Here is a 19,092-nt window from a genome sequence, read left to right on the forward strand (position 1 = left end):
AAATTATTCAAAAAGCGTGGATCACCTTAGGCTACTCTGCTTTAATTTTTATACACTGTTTTAAGTTCAGTTAAGTGTCCAACACAAATGTGAACACATAGATGAAAACCGTTTTTATAACCTAAGAGTGGATTTTAAAAACAAAATTGCTATCTTTTTTTATATTTGTACTATGTAGTTCCCATAAGTCATTCTCCACCCCACCTGATCAATTGTAGCCCTGACCCAAAGTTGGTAAACATAGGTCTGTAGGGCATTGTCTGTAGGGCAACATCAAGTTCTGTCTGTTCTTATTTTCTTTACCTTGAATTAAAGGCCAGTTTCAGAGAAATAAAGATAGCATACATGATTTAGTTTAGGATATTAGGAGTTCATATTAGGGACATAATATAACAAAACGCTTTATTTGTGGTAAAGGCAGAATGGACTTGATCTACTCTGAAACACCAAGGAAAGCTTTTTGGTATGTTCCTACATTAACCAAACTGACTGTAAAGAAAACTTTGACACCAGATTTTTCTCCTGGAACTCTTATTAAATAGGCATTAGAAGGCCATCTGGCACAGGTTATTTCTCTGTTGTGAGGTTTAGTATCTTGCTACAGCAACTGGATAGGAAACAATCAGAGGCTTTGGTGTGCCATGTGCAAGCCTTTTTCTGCATAATTTTGTGAGCAGAGGGCTTTGTCTAATAGGAAAGCTGTGGCAAAACATACTCTCTCCCTTTAAGTAAGGGAAAGCTTTTAAATACCTGATTACTATGGCATTAAATTACTCTTCCTTCTCCTTCAGTTGACAAGTTTTGTCATCTGCTTCTTAGCTGAGGCTGGACTTTCTGAAGTAATGCATCATTTCACCATCTCCCTATCTCCAGACAATAAACATACTTGCACTTTGGAATAGGAGTCCAATGATGTAAGGTGCCAACTTGTAGCTTATTTGGTGATTTTAAAGAAAATGGATCAGCTAATAAGGAAACGTATTCAGGGTGCATTTTTCCCCTCGATCATAAAGAGAGTAAAGAAAAGTGAACTTGTAAAGGTTTGGTTACTAGATGAAGAAGGTAAAGGTGAAGATAAATGGGGAAAGGCATAGGAAAAAGGTATCACCATTGGAATTGCTAAGCACACTTGCCATATTAACATTTTGGATAATTTAGTTTTGGATGTTTAAATGTTACTTCCACTAAATATGTGAATCTGCTGCTTCTGAGAGGCAATGTGAAAGAGGAAGTATTAATTTTTGTGTAAAAAGTTATTTATTAGACTAATGTGGTACAATGTTGTGCATTGAGAATACATTGTAAAGATATTGGAAGTGTTTAACAAATGGCATTGAAGTGTCTTTAATAAAGGTTCATTTATAATACTGATTATTATTTTGCCTTGATTAATTAATCTGTTTTTTTATAATTTGGTTTTGAGAGAACTAAAATGAAATTCTGCATTGCTACACTTCTTGGATTTTGAAGACCTTAAAAGGCTATGACTATTTCATAATCCACTAATAATGGGTTGGGATGACCAAATGGAACCTGTGCTTGAATAGCAATAGAGTATTTATAGCTCAGAGTTGAATAATGAGATTCTTAGTGCTTTCTTGAGTTTGGTTGTTTTGTTGCAGATGTTTTATTATCCAAGTAGTGCTAGAAGGGAGTGGGATGTGAGCATCAAGAACCTCACAGTTGTATTTGAATAATTAGGATCACGGACATGGTCCATTTCTGAGTCATTCACTCCACTAGTTCAATGAAATACCTGTTATCTTTAATCAGTTTGGGGTGATTTAATTGCCAATTTTAGCCAATGTCCTACTATCTTGTCTCTAATCCTGGTGTCACCCAGAATCGTCCAGTTCCTATTGGAAGAGTCAGATCTGGTTAGTCTGTGGATGCAGGACTATCTGGAAAATTTAGGACTGTAGGATAAACTGGTGGTGGTGGTTTTTTTAAGTGTTATTTTGGAGAATTGCAATAGCTACCCATTAACAGAAAACTGCTTAAAAGTGTCCTGTGTTAGGTCACCCAGAATTGAGCTCAGCTTGAAGGAGACTTTTTCTGAATGACAAGAAATTTATACCTCAACCACCAATTAGGTGGTTCCCTTGAGCAAAAACAAAAACCAGTCTCACTTATATTTCTACCTTATGTCCAATTCTGCAACGTCTGAGCTAGAAATAAGCTTGGTGTGAGTTGAACAGTGCCTACTTTTGAGTAAAAAGCATAGGATTGTGTTTTCACAGTTAAACTTTACAACAGATTAACCAGCCACTCTGAAGGGAAGACATTTGAATTCTGCAGGAAATAGTATGAGGTCAGCAGAGGACTTTTGAAATGGCTGGATTTCAAGAAGCCGACACAAAAATTAACTCACTAATGAAAGAAAGCAAGAAAATGTCAATAGGCACTTTTCTTAAGTTTATGCCAGCGTCCCTTCCCCTCCAGGGTTATTTTTTTAGATTCTTTTAATTAAAGTAGCTAAGTGGAGCTAGCCTGTAGCACAATGAAATGCAAACATTTTTGTTTTCAATGCCTACATAGGCCCTATATAGGTATTCTTCGAAAATGCAAATAGTGAACCGCAACAACCCAATGCTTGGTCTGGAAGTATACCCATCAGGCAAAACCCAGGTAGACAAAAGTAATCTGGGGTGAATAGCTCTTTGGGGTGAGCCATCATTATGGCAGTCAAGGTCATATACTGGAGTTGGGATGCAGCTCAAAATAGCCCAGATGGTGGCATGCAATCAAAACCTTACAACCCTATGACTTTGACCCTCCTTAAGGATTTGCAAGAGTGCCCTAAAAATTCCCAACGTGTTCTTCAGCCACCAAAGCCACCTTGCCCCTGTGCACAGTGTCCTCTCGCACTGTATTGTGGTTTGGTATACTGGCCTGACAGCCACGGATAGGAAAGTATTACAGAGGGTGGTGAGCACAACACAAAACATCGTGGGCTGTCCCCTGACACCACTGGATGACCTCACCAGGACTCGCTGCCTTGGAAGAGTGAGAAAAATTCTCAGCGACGACTCACACCCTGGTTGGTACTTCTTTACTCTCCTACCATCGGGTAGGAGATACAGAGGTATAGCCAGCCATACCAACAGGCTGAAGATCAGCTTCTATCCATGGGCTGTCAGGCTCCTGAACGGAAAATAACTTGCAAGGCCAGTGTGTTGTGCAATTAGCTCACATGGTGTAACAAGATAGTGGGTTTGTTGTCACTGTGAGTTGTGGTGGGGGAGGCACAAAGGGAGGCTCAGCCAATCTCAATGTATACATGGTTGTACTTTGGCAATAAAGGTTCATTCATTCATTCATCACTGTGCTCTCTTTGGACTTGTCATCTGTTGTGGTCCATCACTATCCCACTCTGCCTCTCAAACAAGGTCACTCATTTTTGTGACTGTTCCTGGAGAACAGGAATTGAGGTTCTTCCCCCTTCTGTGTATCATCATTTTTTCACCTCCTGAAAAACCTGATTCTTTGGAAGCAAGAGATGGGAAAGAAGAAGAAAAAATGAGCTTGCTCTTTTTTTTCCATGGGCAACCTTGTTAGGCGGTAAAATAATACAACATTGTACTCAATCAGTACTAAAGAAATTCGAGTCTAATTAAAAAAGGCAGTCTTGCTTATCCAAGCAAGAATGCTGGCTATGCACCTGTAGGTATGAACAGTGGTCTAGATTTTTCAAATGGGTTTCAAACAAGAAACAAATGGCTTTTTTCCCTTCTATACGTTTTAAAAGGAAAAAAAATCTCACTGCTTCTTCGGTCTGTCCTCCAGAGCATGGCAAGTCTTCAGTCATGTTAATGATGCTGTTTTCTTCTCTGGGGTGACTCTGATGCCATTCTATGATGAATATATGTGGCTGCTATGCCATGGAGACCGAGCTGTCATTTGCACATCACGCTCCATAAAGTGACTGCTAATGATAATGTTTTTCAGCCCCTTGGCTGGAGCCCCTAAATAAGTTCTTTGCCCCCCAAAGCTCAATTTTTTGGCAGACTCTTCTCCATGAGCTCACCACTATAACAGGACTTTCCTGTACATGGACACTTTTGTTAAGGAAATGGAATTATGGGATTTCTTGTTCTTGTTTAAATAGGGAGCGTGGAGTCTGGGCTGCTGAACAGGTGCTGAGGCAGAAATGGCAGGGAAAAGGGGAAGGGAGAAATGGGGGGGAGAGGAGAGCCGAAATGTGTGGGAGGTAAAGGAATAACTTTCATGAATATGTGTTTTCTCTTAGAATTAAGGAGGGCTGGCTAGCTGGAATAATGGCTACAGAGCTGTTCCTCTTGACCAATATCATAAAAGTAAGCTTCGGATCTTGTCATACATCCCAAGAAAGATAAAACCTCCAAGGCTGATCGAAGAGATTCGAGGGACGATGCCGGCAAACAAGCTGGAAGAAAAGAACGAAAGTCAATTTCACATTTTAAAAGTTCTACCACTAGGATGTTCCTCATTCCACTCCCACAAATACTGTAGAGTGGCTCCCCTCTATTTTAAAACTGCTTCCCTGAATGTCAACTTGAGCTCAATTTGTTTGTAACTGAGGGCTGCATGAGAGCAGATTTGGGAGCAAGGCTTTCTGAGAATGGGGTCACTTTAGTGAGGAGAGAGTCGGGGCCCTTCCTACCTCAAAAACGCACCATCTAGTTGCATGCTTCATGTCAAAAAGTGGCGCACCAGGGGCCTCAAATGAGCTGAGGCCATCACTGTCCTCCTCCAAATTAGGGCTCCTCTATACAGTCCCCAACAAGTCCAAATAATGTGACAGAAAAAAGAAAATAATCAAATATAAGAAAGTAAACCAATTTTTTTAATGTTGAACTCTAATCCAAATCAAGTTCCTGTTCATGTGTCCAAAATAGCATTTTCTTTCAAATTCTGAGAGATGAGTTTATATAAATTCTGCACACGGGTGTTTCCCAATATCCAAAATGTGTGGGTTTATCTCATAAATATATCACTGAATTATTTTTCACAACAGGCTTCTGCATGTTTCCTGAAAGAGGCACAGATCTGAAAAGCTTAGAAAAAGCATAGGCAACCCAGAAGATTTATTTATTTTATTTATTTTAATTCCATTTATATCCCGCCCTTCTCAGGGCGGCTTACAAGCTTAGCAGTAGCCTTCATTCTATGTATATGCCTGCTTGTTAGGGCTTTCACACACACCCCAAGCGGCATTATTACAAAGTCAGCTTATTGCCCCCAACAATCTGGGTCCTCATTTTACCTACCTCGGAAGGATGGAAGGCTGAGTCAACCTTGAGCCTGGTGGGATGCGAACCTGCACTAATTGCAGGCAGCTGGTGTTACTTAAGGAGGCATTAGCCCACTGCTCCACCAAGGCTCTTAAGATCACAAGGGGGCCATGAGAACTCAAATACAAATTGAATACTGGGAAAATAATAAAAGAGCAAATAAAAAGAAAAGGAAGAGGGTCATTCCAGTGAAATAGATACAAGAACCCTTTACTCACAATCCATCCTTGCTCAAGGTCTGGGAAAAGAGCCACAACTACAAGCCTTATTGAAGGGAGCATAGGATTGGGGTTGTTGCAGCACTATGCTTCCTGGTCCCATCAAATGACACTGCTTAACATGTGCGACCTAGAGCATGTGCCTTCTGTTGGAACTTAAAAGATGGGAGAAATGGTGACAACCACACCTTATGTCAGGGATTTGTAGATGATAACTGTTCTATTCCAGCCTAAGACCGGCCCTGTTTGTGTGTCAGGGACAACCCCTTTTTCCTTTTTACAGTCAATAGGCTGGAAAAACCCAACCCAAATTTATTTACAGTTCAAACAAAAAAAACAACAGAATGTTTCCTTCAATAAATGAATCAAAATATCAAACAAGAGTCAACAAACAAGAGTTAAACAGAAGTATCAAGAACAGACCAGGATTCCCTTAGAATGTCTCCAAACGGTTGCCTTCAGCAACCAGCCCCGCCCACACCTTCCCCTTTTATTATCAGTCCCAAGGCGTGGCTTCTCACTGCCTTCTCCTCCTCTCACTGAGTTGCCTCATTGATTTTCTCTGCTCTGCTCTGCTGGATTGCCTTCTGCTTCTAGCGTCTCTGAACAGATTCACCTGTGACTCTTCTGAGTCTGACACCTCGTACTCACACAGCTGAGCCTCATGAGGAACATGACTGGAGGGGCCAGGCTGAGAGTCCTGCAGTGCATCAGAGCCTCCCTCTGACACCAAAGGCTCTTCAAACCCCTCCTCCTCCTCCTCAGATTCATCGGACTTAGCTGCTGGGAGCACAGGCTGACATTGAATCACAACAATAACCAGTACCTTGAACTGTACCTGGAAGCCTATCTGTAACTGCTGCAGTTCACAAACAAAGTGTTACGTAGGCATACCATGGTATGCCCGTTGATCCCACATTCTGGATCAACTGAAACTGATGTGTTTCGAAGACAGCTCAAAACACAGCATATTGTAATTGTCCATATATGAAGTAAACAAGGCATGAGTAACCATGAAAATGGCCTTCTGGTCCAAGAAGAGGAACAACTGACACCCAAGACAAATCTGTTCAAAGGCCTTCTTGGCTACGGCTGCTACCTGATTTTCAAGCAAGAGCTGAGAGTGCAGGAAGACACCCAAATGGTGTGCCAGTTTTGCCTGGAAGTGCAATTCCATTCAGAAGTAAACCAGGAGATCAGAAGAATTATGAATCCACAGTCAGTCAGTCTTGTCAGAGATCAGCATAAGCTTATTCTTTCCCATCGGGACCCTGATATACTGCAAGTCAAAACTTTCCAAAGTCTCCCCCCTCCCGAATCTAGACACCTCAGCATATTACACCTCTGCAATTCAGCCTATAATATAAAACCATTTTCTGCTTATAGAAGACACAGTTAATTCTGAAAGTCACCTATGGGTCATTCTGAGACTGTTCAATGCTGCTAAAAGCAGATATAATTGCGAATGGTGACAGTTTTTTTAAATTCTCAGGCCTGTTAAATGGCTATTTGGCAGTTCTAGAGCCTACACTATTTAATGGTGATCTGCCATTTCCAATGTTTATCCATAACTTAATTAGCGCACTAAAATCAGTGGTGGGATTCAGCCGGTTCGCACCACTTCAGCAGAATCGGTAGCTAATTTTTTGTTGCCCAGACCCAGAATGGACTTCCAGAAGCAGCATCCACACAGAGAACCGGTTGTTCACATATTTGAATCCCACCACTGGATGCTATATATGACTGGATTTAGGCTGGACCCAACTCCCACTCTGGTCCTAATTGTAGACAATATCTTTATCATCATCATCATAATAATAATAAAGGAGCAACTAGAGAAAACACATGAAACAATCAACATCTCCAAAGGAATAAAATTCACAAGGGAAAAAAGAAAACAGCACACTTCCCTTCCCGGATATCCTCATCAGCAGATGAAATGGCAGCAAAACTGGGCTGGCATTCCAGATTTAAGTGGCACAATCTGACCTACAGGGCTCTGCCCTAGGGATGGACCTGAGGCTTTCCTTGACCCCTTGATTTGACATTATTTGATTGATAGTCATCTGTTGAGTTAGGAAAAGCTACTAGAGAGAATACCTATGGACAAGAATAAGGTCTTGGTGGCTCAGTGGGTTAGGACGCTGAGCTTGTCAATCAGAAGGTCGGCAGTTTGGCGGGTCGAATCCCGAGTGCCATGTAACAGAGTGAGCGCCTGTTACTCATCCCAGCTTCTGCCAACCTAGCAGTTCGAAGGCACGTAAAAATGCAAGTAGAAAAATAGGGACCACAATGGTGGGAAGGTAACAGCGTTCCGTGCGCCTTTGGCGTCTAGTCATGCCGGCCACATGACCACGGAGACGTCCTCGGACAAGCACTGGCTCTTCGGCTTTGAAACGGAAATGAGCACCGGCCCCTAGAGTCGGAAACGACTAGCACGCATGTGCGGGGGAACCTTTATCTTTACCTTTACACAATATCAGTCTTGGTATTTTTTAATAACATCTTTAAGCAAAGAAGGGTAACCAAACTCTTCTGTAGAGAGAGCCAAAATTTTAGAAGGGATTATTAGGCAAAATTAAAACCTAAAGCACAGCAGATAGATAGAGACTCCTTAGCACACGTGTGTGTGTTAGCACCCAGTGGAATACATTTATTAAAATACCGATCAAGAATTATTGTGGATTATATCCCTTTACGCCTTTATTTAGAAATAATTAGTTCTGACTTGACACCTGTCTTATAGGCAGGCCTTATTTATCACTGCACCTTTAATAAGATTTCACAGTGTGTTAAAGCAGTGAGGTGGGAGGTTTATAAGTTCCGTATTTCCATAGATTTCCCCTCATTTCTTTTAGTGGCCTGAGAGCGGCCGACAACTTATAGAAGTTTGCTATAGCCATGGAAAAAAACAACACAGTTATATGTGACTGGGAAGAACGTGAAACACTCCAGGCAAATCTGTTTCCTGCCTTCTTTGCTTTATGAGAAAACCAAACTAAAGTGTGTCATTCTTAAAAATTTTCTTTTGTGGAAGGAGTTAAATGACTGGACTGCAGTCAGAACAAGAAAGAGCTAGGTAAGCCAGAACTCTATTGAGGAATTAGCCTTTGAAAGAGAAATTGAATAGATAAAATAATACGAGGCAATTTCTTTGGCTGTGGATGGGTGCCAGCTTAACCTTTTTCCAGTAGGAATCTTCTAATCTCCAGATACACGTCTTGGTCTGCTGAGGGAATCTTCTGTCAGGACTTGTCTTGCTACAAATTACTTAGCTTTAAAGCTGTAATTATGGTAATGCGGTGGCTTGCTGCTAGTGAAACCATAAAATATTTCCATCTGCCTGCCACAGCCCTGAAGCAGACCACAGACAAGTGCAGGAAGGCAGGCAAAGAATCTGAATTAGCAGTGGCTAAGGATGGGGGGGGGGGGCACTTCACAAAAGGGTGTTGTAGAATTTGTCTCATATTTTCCAAAGTCTACAGATTAATCAGACATTTTGATTATGGCTGGTTTGGTTAAAACAACAACAAGCCTTTTAGAAAGGCTTGTTGGTTCTGATGAGCTTGTTTCTTACAATGAAGGAAGCCACAAAATATGTTGTAAGTCTATCCAGATCTGAATTTTAGAGGATTACGTTGGTTGTGGAATGAGATGGAAAAGTTTTAGTCAGTGGTGGGATTCAAATATGTGAACAACTGGTTCTCTGGGTGGATGCCGCTTCCAGAAATCCATTCTGGAATTAGCTACCAATTTTGCCAAAGTGATGCAATAGTATCTCCAGATAGGCAAGCTAAGGACTGCATCTAAGACAGTCAACTTTAATTCTTCCTCCTGCTTACAATGGTTGCCAACTCCAACAAGCATAAATTATGCTGACTAAAGCAGAGCTTTTCAACCAGTGGTACGGGTACTACCTGTAGTGCACTGGCACCTGGCAGGTGGTACAGGAGCATCCTAGAAAAGTGGTAGCGGGGGAGGGGAATGAGCTGAACCGGTGGTAGCTGGTTGGAGCTGCAGGGCTGTCAGGGCTCAGCGGAAGCGCCAGGATCAGCACCAGGCTCCAGCTGGAGCTCGGCACTAATCCTGGTGCTTCTGAGCCCAGAAGAAGCACTGATCAGCTGGAATGTTGCAGCATCTCCAGGGTCTTTTGATTTACATTCAGATGCCTGGCAAATGATTCAAATGTATGATGGTCACAGTGTCCCAGTATCATGTGAAGTGACCAAAACCTGCTCCAACCACCCAGCAGATGGGGGGAATAAAAACCAAACACCCACACCACCCCTGCTGCCAATCCTCAACAGAAATGCTCACAACAATGAAAACCTCAGCAGGAGGAAGAGCACCGCCAGGCGGGCAGGCAGGTGTCTTGTTCGGCTGTGGCTTGGGGGGCACTTTTTTCAGTGCCATTGTAACTTCGAACAGTCACTAAGCAAACTGTTGTAAGTCGAGGACTACCTGTACTTCATCACTTTCCCCCCCCCCCTTTTTTTTTTTGGTCGTCAAAAAAAGGCAACTGGTGGTACTCAGATGTTGCCATATCCTAAAAGTGGTACAATGGGTGAAAAGGTTGAAAAGCCCTGGTCTAAAGCACATATATGGTCAGAGAACTTGATAGTCTATCAATTGGTTCCAAACATCCAACAGATTAAAGTTTAGGATTGGAAGGCATAGGAAAAGTGTTCAACTCACAAACCTAACCACTGCAAGCCTTTCCTAGCTGCTGGTCAAAATATCTCAGCTAAGAATTACTGCCTCGCACTCTGTAGGGCTGCACGTAATACTGTTATAAGGCATAAAGAAATGATTAAACTTGGAAGCCACTCATCCGGGCATGGATTCGAAAGAACAAAACTGGTACAAGTCTATGTCTAGTTTATGGCCCTTTAGTCTCTTTTTATAATCCCCCATTACATCATAGTGACTTGAAAAGAATTAACATCAGCAAAGAGAAGATGGGATGTTAAACCACTAGCCTGCACTTCAAGCTCCACTTGGAAGCAAATAGGCAGCCTCTGGTTTTAATAAGGTGGCAGTCTGCAGTCTGCAGTTTCTCTTAGTTGTCTGTGAAATAACAGGATAGGAGATAAGGCAGTCACCATCTATCCTTTCAGATTGACACTTTTACTGTTTTGATTAACCACTTATAATAGGTAGAAAATCTTGCAGAATTGGCCTGTAGTATTTCCAGCCACCTTCCAAAACTTTCGTGAAGTTGCCCCAGCTTGCCACTTCTCCTTTCCTAGACATCGCTCAGAGCTATAATTTTTCTGACTCTATGATTCTAGACAAATTTCAGTCACTGAAATAATAAATAAATCCCCAGAACAGCCAGAGGAATGTAATTGTAGGTTCCAAGCCTGGCAGCTGAAGGAGTCCATCAATTAAATGTGATTTTTTTTCCAATTACCATTTTATATAAATTGTATTCCTCCATAATAATTCCTCCAGCTTTCTACATTTATCGGTTCTAGTTAGCAATGCTTTCCACGACAGCAATTTGCAGTTAGGATCATCATGCCTGAGGCAGAAAGGCATTGTCAAAAAAAAAAGCCCTTAGAAAGGCCTTGATCTCTTTAAGATGGGCCAGCATCGTCTTTGTGCCATATACAACCCCTGCTAACAGCTACACTACCAATTTTCGTTGGGTATTTTTTCCATGGAAACTCGTGGCAACTCTAGTATACCCTTAAATATGATTCACAATTTTAGAAGAAAACCTTTACTAAAAAGCAGGGATTAAAAGTAATTCAGAATATTTTAGCTTTGGCCAACTTGCATCACCTCCTCATACACACATACACGCGCGCACACACACACACACTTGAGGAAAATATCCAATATTTCTTTCTTTCTTTCTTTCTTTCTTTCTTTCTTTCTTTCTTTCTTTCTTTCTTTCTTTCTTTCTTTCTTTCTTTCTCCTTCCTTCCTTCCTTCCTTCCTTCCTTCCTGCCTCTTTCTTTCTTTCCTTCCTTCCTTCCTACAAACCTTATGATCCAGGGGTCCACATGTGTCTCCTTTTCATATTGGGGAGCTGACAAGGGCTCCTGGTGCTAAAAGCTGCTGTGACAGAAAGAGATCACTGAGCACTGTCTGTCATTGGGCTACATGACTGCCCAGACACATACATCATTCTTCTACCCTGATATGGGCTGGAGAGAACAGCAGATAATTTTTCAAGCAGAAAAAACTTTCTCAAGAAATGGGAGAGAGAAAACAGCCTGTGTGTGTGTGATATGCTAATAGGAAGAGTAAGTTAAGGCTAAGATGAAGCAATGGCTGATAAGCCTTATTAGACTAAGCATCTTTGAAGGTGAGGAAGAATTCTTTGCACTAGAACAGTGTGGGAGAAAATCACTGAAAGATTTAAAGGCTCCACAGACTCCATTTCCTTTGCTTCCCAGCTATCATATTTATTGTTTATTTTGACACTGTTTATTTTGTGACTTATTCTATGACAATTAGAAAGCACACTATTGTTTTAATACACTACATTTCACCAAGCATAAAGTGTCTGCTTACTGATAAATAACAGGCAGCTAGAAAACAGTATGCAAATTTCATGTCCTTACAGTATTTTTTTTTACCCAAAAACTATTGAAAGCACACACAGATGCATATCTAAAACAAACAGAGAGGGCAATTGCTTTGTAGTATAGAACTAATGAAACATTCTTTTAATAAATCAGTTTAAAAGTTGGCTAAGAACTGAACCCACTCACGTTCTTAAATACTGAGTTCCAGTATTTGGGGGGGCTCCTACAAAGACAAGGGGGTCACACTATTTTCCAAAGCACCAAAAGGCAAGGCAAGAAACAATGGTTGGAAATTAACCAAGGGGAGAAGCAACCTAGAATTAAGGAAAAATTTCCTAACGGTGAGAACAATCAGACAATGGAATAGATTTTCTTCAGAAGTTGTGGGTGCTCCATCACTGGAGGCTTTCAAAAAGGGACTGGACAACCATTTGTTTGAAATGATATAGCACCTCCTTCTCAAGCAGGGGGGTTGGACTAGAAGACCTCCAAGATACCTTCCAACTCTATTATTCCATGTTCTGCATTCCATGAGTTGAAGTCTACATTCAGCCTATAGATGTTCATTGGCTGATTTAGGGCCACTCATTGTCTTGCAGCCTAAGTTCTTGTTGTTTTGGGGAAGATAAACTGGAGGAAAATGTGAACTATACAGTGTTTGAACTCTTACAGGAAAAATAAGTTGTAAATCTATGAAATAAAAAAAGAATACATACAGTCAGTGGTGGAATTCAAATATCTGAACAACCAGTTCTCTTATTCAATGCAGACATGGGCCTCTGAGGCCTAGAACAGACTTCCGGAAGTGGCATCCATGCAGTTCCGGTGGGCCGTTCTAGGCCTGGGAGGCCTCCTCTAGGCCTTCAAGGCCTAGACTGGACTTCTGGAAGACAGCCAGTTCTCCAAATGCAGCAAAATTTAGCTACCGGTTCTCCTGAACTGGTGCGAACCGGCCGAATCCCATCACCGCATACAGTAGATCTATAATATTTTGTGTTAATCGTAACTTTCCTGATGCTCTTTGGGGAAAACTCTGCTATCTTTTGATTCAAAAGAAATTACAGAATGCCTTAACAATGGACTCAGACCAGTCACAAAACAGATTATGATTGTTAGCTTCCCTAAGCAACAAAAACGGTTTTCCCCCCTTTCCCACTGTGAATTATTTATACGGTTGCAATATACACAAATTATGAAAAAAAACAACAACTACTTGGTTCACAGCCCTCCACAAAAACTATCTAGCTGACATCAATTTAACTTTCTCAAAGACTTTCTCATGAATTATCACCAGACAGCACATACCCGAACTTTAAAGTATGGAACATTTAAGTGAAAAAATATACATATATGTTGCAGGAAAAAAAGTAACAAATTTCTACGGGGGGAAAAAAAGTGTTTACATTTCCCCTCAAATCATCCCTGTCCCTTTATTTATCCTTACCCAGATATTCCTTGAGTTCTCCATATATCTTGAAGAGCTGACAACACATTCCCGCTTGCAGTTCTGGAGCCAGTCTATTCAGACAAAGAAACAGATATATACATATAAAAAGCTGCCTCCAAGAAAACCATCATTTTATCCAAAATGTCATACAAAGGTCTCTCATAGCTGGAACTCTTTCACTGAATGACTGAACTAGGAAACAATTATCTGCAATGGATTTGCAATGGATAATGAATATTTAGTTCACTGGCCTTCCCTGTAGTGGCTCCTTTCCTGTGGATCATCACCCCTGAGAAGATTGGTCCCCATTTTGACACACTTTTGAAAGGCCTTGAAGACATAGTTTTGTCAACAGGCCTAGGGACCCCAGGGGGATATGGAGCCCATCAAGTGTTCTCTTTGATTATTTGAACCAGGTGGGCAAGGGTTTATTGGGTTTTGAACTGGGATTTTACTTCTGTAAGCTTCCAGGAGTCACACTGAGGGAATTCATAATTTAAATAATTTATATGGAGGCAACTACATACATTTTCCTAATATATATTTGTAACATATATTTGTAATATAATATAATATAATATAATATAATATAATAATATATTTACATTAAATGGAGGCAACCATATACATTTTCTTAATAAATAATAAATATGCCCTACAGCTCACAGTCAAGCCCTTAAAAGTTTCCCATTTATTCTACCAAACAGATACTCATCATTAACAGTACTGTAAATGTTATAAGAATATCATGTCACACAAAAAAACCCAGTGAATTAGAAAGCTGCTTGGTCTTTCAAAGATATAAGTTTGCTCCTAGAACTAGTTTATTGAAGGAGACAAAGGTAGCAGTTCTTTTATAGTCAATGCAGAAATGAAATATACCTGTTCTCATTATGATTCTTGTACTAAAATTAGCAATAGACGCTAGATTCAGTTTTGTTGCTGCCACTAAGCAAGATGGCAGAATTATTAATCTGAAAACTTGCCGGCCATCTCTATACTCTTTTTTAAGTTCTTACCTTTGCCAACATAATTCTTGTCTTGGCTACATCTAGAGGAGTGGTGACTGCAGCTGCAAATCCACCTGAGCATATAAAAAATGCCAAATACAAACAAGACTTTGTGAGTTTACAGCACAGGCTGCTTAGCCACATAGTTCCCCCAGCCTCTGACAAATTCACTTTATGATTAGTCCTGAACCTTGTTCTTCACCTCAAGATTTAGCTGAAGTCAGAGCCACATTGACTCCTGGTAATCAGTCCAAAAATGTATCTGCACGTATATGTATATGTATATATGTGTAAATAAACACCATATCTTTCTGCGTTTCTTTATTTATATTGGATATAAAAAAATTGTCTAGTCTCCAACCTTTCTTCTTAGAGGAACACTGTTCAGAAGATGTACAGGCTGCATTTACAGAGGACCTCAGAAGAAATGGATTATCTGGACTCTTTTCAGTCTTGTTTTCAATAAAGTACAGAGATGCCATTTAGTTCCACTTGATGAAGATTTGAAGAGGCTAGATTGGAGAGATATGATCTTCCTGGCCACCTTAAATCTCTCAGTGTTATTCTAAATTCCTCAGTATCTTTCTGACTTGGTTAAATGAAGAGAGATGGGCCGAATGAATGAATGATGGTCCTCCAACTTTCTCTGTGGCTGATTTTATCAGCTTTGGGGGAAGGGGGGGGAAGAAGGTGACCATGGGATTCTGAACAATCTCTTCCCAGTTTAGCTTTCCATTCTATCTGAAGAAAAAAGGAATTACAAAAAGAGTAAGAAAGGTTGAAAAAGTCCTCTAGCTAAATATAGGAGGTGGAAGAGAAAACGTGGGAGAAGGAGCAAGCTAAAAACACAAAGGAAGAGTGAACTATACTTATCCCATCACTACTTTCACTAGACATGCCTACAGTACTTCACAACAGGAAAATGAAAGACACAACGTTCAAAGAACATGGCTTTCAGTAGATTTATCTACCTGTTCATTTACTCATTTACCAACCAAGACAAAAAATTGAGGTCTAATTCAAGAGATGTTCATTTGTTTATGTATATTTGTGGAACACAGCCGTGCAACTGAAATCAATGGTACAGTGGGTGGTGTTGAGATTCCTCACCAGCCAGTGGATCCGGCAGCTGATTCTGAGGAATAAGATGAGGAGGAGGGGCCTGGAGTGACATTAGAGTCAGAGGAAGGCTCTGAGGAGCTCCAAGACTTACAGCCTGGCCCCTCTACTCGGGCTCAGGCTAAGACACAGCTGTGCTGGGAGCCTGAGTTGGACAGTGATGAAGAAAAGTTGGGACAAATCCCGGATGCACGAATGCACAGGAAAGAAGTGAGTAGGACAGAGGAATGCAATGGGGCGGCTCCAAAGGCAAAGGAGAAGGCATTAGGAAGCCACACCTTGGCTGAATTATAAAAGGGAAGGTATGGGAGGTGCTGGTTGCCAAAGGCAACTGTTCGTGTTGAGGATCGAGTTTCTGTGGACTGTGTTTGTTTGCCTTGGACATTAACTCAGGTCTGTTGAGAATAAAAGGGGTTGGGTTTTGTTGTTGTTTTTTTGCGGTTCCTGCCTGTTTCTTGGAAGAGGGGCTTCTCCTTGTGAGCATAACAAGGACTCACGTAGGCTGGGACAGAACAGGTGGTGGGGCATCAATGAAAAAAAAATGGAAATGCAGTTAAAAATTACAACATCTACAATTAATAGGCAATTGGAAATCCTTCGTATGTACTATATCTCCCAAGGTGAGATCTTTTATCATCCTGACCCAATCATCTGAGGGAACAGCCAAGTGTTTAATGTGCCTTTTAAATGGCAACTGGATCAGGTGAACCATATGTCAGGGGAGATCCTTCTAGAGAGCAGGTGTTGCAACAGAAAAGCCATGTCTCCTCATTCCCATCCCATGATGTTGCTTTACCAGTGAAATCTTAAGCATGTCCATTGCGTTAGAATGTGTAAGACTGGTAGAAACAATTGAAGAAAGCAGTTCCACAACCAAGCTGATCCTGAACCTGTGCCATATAGGGGATAACCAAGACTCTGAATTACATATGGAAACTTATTAGGACCCATGAAGCAGGTATGTTAGTTACATGGCCCTGCCAAAACAAGATGGCTTGACTGGCCAACTCAACATTTCAAATTTCCAGAGCAAAGGCAAAAGCTATCCTTGCTATCAAGATCTCCAAAATGAAGCTTTTATGACTCATTTCTTAATAAGTTGTACTGTTCTTAGATTAGTTATACATTGCTTTATTTAGATAACTATTATGGATTTATTGCATTTATGTTGCATATTAAGATAATTAACATCATGTGGTATTTTTATGCGATAACAGGTTAAAAAAAAGCACCACTCAATATATGAATCAGATTATCATCTGTCAACTTTAGGTCAATGAAAGTTTAATAAGCCTTCATCTGCCTGCATTGATTTCTCAACATCTGGAAAATTAACCCAATTATCTCTTGGATTCCAATCATTTGAACAAGATGCAGAATAATGCTTGTAGCCAAAATCTTTCTGGCTGATTCAAGAAGGTGGGACATAGTCTCTTAGAAGTGCCAACTCTAATTTCATCCGAATGTTCAACAGAGGAGCCTAAAAGTTAAAGACTCCAAAAACACAGTTGCTTTATAGTAAAGTGAGTTACAAGCCTACTATCTGCTAACATATGCACCAGTCAACTGCACATCTGGAAATGGCCAGTTTGGGAAAAGGTAACCTTAACCATCAAATATGTTATTTGATGGTTAAGGTTACTAAAAAGACAGGACAGCTTAGTGTGTTATCTGAACTAGAGATTCTGATTTATCATTCTCACACAAGCTAGGATCTATAACCAGTATTAGATCTAATTTGCATACCTGGCATGCAGTGGACATGGGAAGAACTATACAAGAGCAAACAAGCAAATAGCCTGCTTGCCATAATCCAGGATTAGCCAAAATCCTTTCCAGTACAAAAACACACTTGTACAGTATATTTTACTTGCTACTGAAAAAAACAGGAAAGAAGTGACTCGTGTAACTTTTTAAGCCAGGATTGCTGACTTAACTATGCTCATTATGATAAAAATGACTACATTTGAACAATCCCACCTTGCTTCTAAGCTGTGGATATAACTATGCTGCTGTATTTCTTCAGAAACAATAACATGCATTTAGAATTAGGAATAGAATGTACTGTTCTAACAATGAGATTTGGATACAACTCTAGTTAAGAAAAGAATCAATAGCAATAAAGAGAAGAAGAAAAGAGGTTAAAAAAGCAAAATTTTCTCGAAGGAGAGTACAGTATAATATATGAAGGGCCAAGATCAGACCACTTGATTCAAAAAATCCAGCACCGTAACATTGGCTTCTAGATATCTACTGTATAAATAGTGAGTTTTTCTTCTTAGTTTTGTGGAATGCAGAAAGCATGTGCTTTTTCAAGGTATAGGTGGGAGGACACCTATTTAAATCGATAAAGGCTGAAAACTGCATTTTTCAACTAATTGTCTATGAACTGAGAAAACCTTTCGATTTTTTAATTTTAACTTCATATATAGTCGCATCCAGGCAGGTAGGTCAAACTGCATCTTAGCCAATATACAACAAACAAGTCTAATTAAGAGCAGACTTTGACTTTCTCAGATGTTATAGGTTTTCTAACGGCTAGTATTTGAGGTCCAGGGGAAGGATAGGTTGAGTCGGGGTAGTTATTTCCGGTCTCTCTTGTAAATAGAAACGGATGTTTCCCTACTCAATAAAGAACCAAGAAATGTTAGTATTTGTGTTCATTGGCATTGTTTTGGAACTCATCTTTTTTTTTATCACCAGGCTAGATATGATTTCAGAGAAAGAAACAAAATAAAACTACACTTTCTATCTATTATTTAGACAGAGTCTAGTAATCTAATAATATTTCTATTATTGTCCAAGGCAATAATAAAAAAGGGACTGTTATTTCTTACCATACCCATATGGTCATATTCAGTAGCTTACGAATACTGAGTAAAACATAACAAGATGCTTAATTATAACAAGTGTAAAGATCTTATCTTGAGGAAGGAAAAATCAACTGCAGAGACCAGACTTAGCAGAAATGGAAGTCCCAATGCTTTCCGCAACGTTGGGCACACTGCGTTAGGAAAGCAGAAAGGATTGCTTCATTGCGTGACCATATGATGCAATTCCACAAGTGGCCACAATGTTATTAGCAATAGTTCAGTGTGGCAACTGGCAACATAGCCTTGGTGGCGCAGTGGGCTAATGCCTCCTTAAGTAACACCAGCTGCCTGCAATCAGTGCAGGTTCGCATCCCACCAGGCTCAAGGTTGACTCAGCCTTCCATCCTTCTGAGGTAGGTAAAATGAGGACCCAGATTGTTGGGGGCAATTAAGCTGACTTTGTAATAATGCCGCTTGGGGTGTGTGTGAAAGCCCTAATAAGCAGGCATATACATAGAATGAAGGCTAGTGCTAAGCTTGTAAGCCGCCCTGAGTCTTCGGAGAAGGGCGGGATATAAATGGAATTAAAAAAAAACAAAAAACATGGCAGTCGCTTCCAGAATCGCACTGTAATGAAGCGTCTTGTTCCAGCACTACAGAAGGCTCCAGAGCT

General features: G+C 40.5%; 2 protein-coding genes across 4 annotated transcripts in view; one reads left to right on the forward strand and one right to left on the reverse strand.

Annotated features, from left to right (window-relative positions):
• The window catches only part of LRIG1 (leucine rich repeats and immunoglobulin like domains 1), a 156,769-nt gene extending 155,405 nt beyond the window's left edge, over nucleotides 1-1,364 (forward strand). For all 3 annotated transcript variants that reach the window (XM_081315918.1, XM_081315920.1, XM_081315919.1), the window contains one exon: nucleotides 1-1,364. This exon is cut by the window's left edge and continues 1,120 nt beyond it. The gene's annotated coding sequence lies outside the window, so the exon portion shown is untranslated.
• Nucleotides 1,365-2,426: 1,062 nt separating this feature from the next.
• Nucleotides 2,427-19,092, reverse strand: part of SLC25A26 (solute carrier family 25 member 26) — a 150,739-nt gene continuing 134,073 nt past the window's right edge. The window contains exons 8-10 of the mRNA XM_081315923.1: nucleotides 14,497-14,561; nucleotides 13,475-13,548; nucleotides 2,427-4,405 (exon numbers count right to left, since the gene is read on the reverse strand). Coding sequence (XP_081172049.1) covers nucleotides 4,309-4,405; nucleotides 13,475-13,548; nucleotides 14,497-14,561 — 236 coding nt within the window. The 3' untranslated portion in view covers nucleotides 2,427-4,308. The remainder of the gene's footprint in view (nucleotides 4,406-13,474; nucleotides 13,549-14,496; nucleotides 14,562-19,092) is intronic.

Source organism: Vipera berus, assembly GCF_964194415.1.
Source record: "Vipera berus genome assembly, chromosome: 2".
Lineage (NCBI taxonomy): Eukaryota > Metazoa > Chordata > Lepidosauria > Squamata > Viperidae > Vipera > Vipera berus.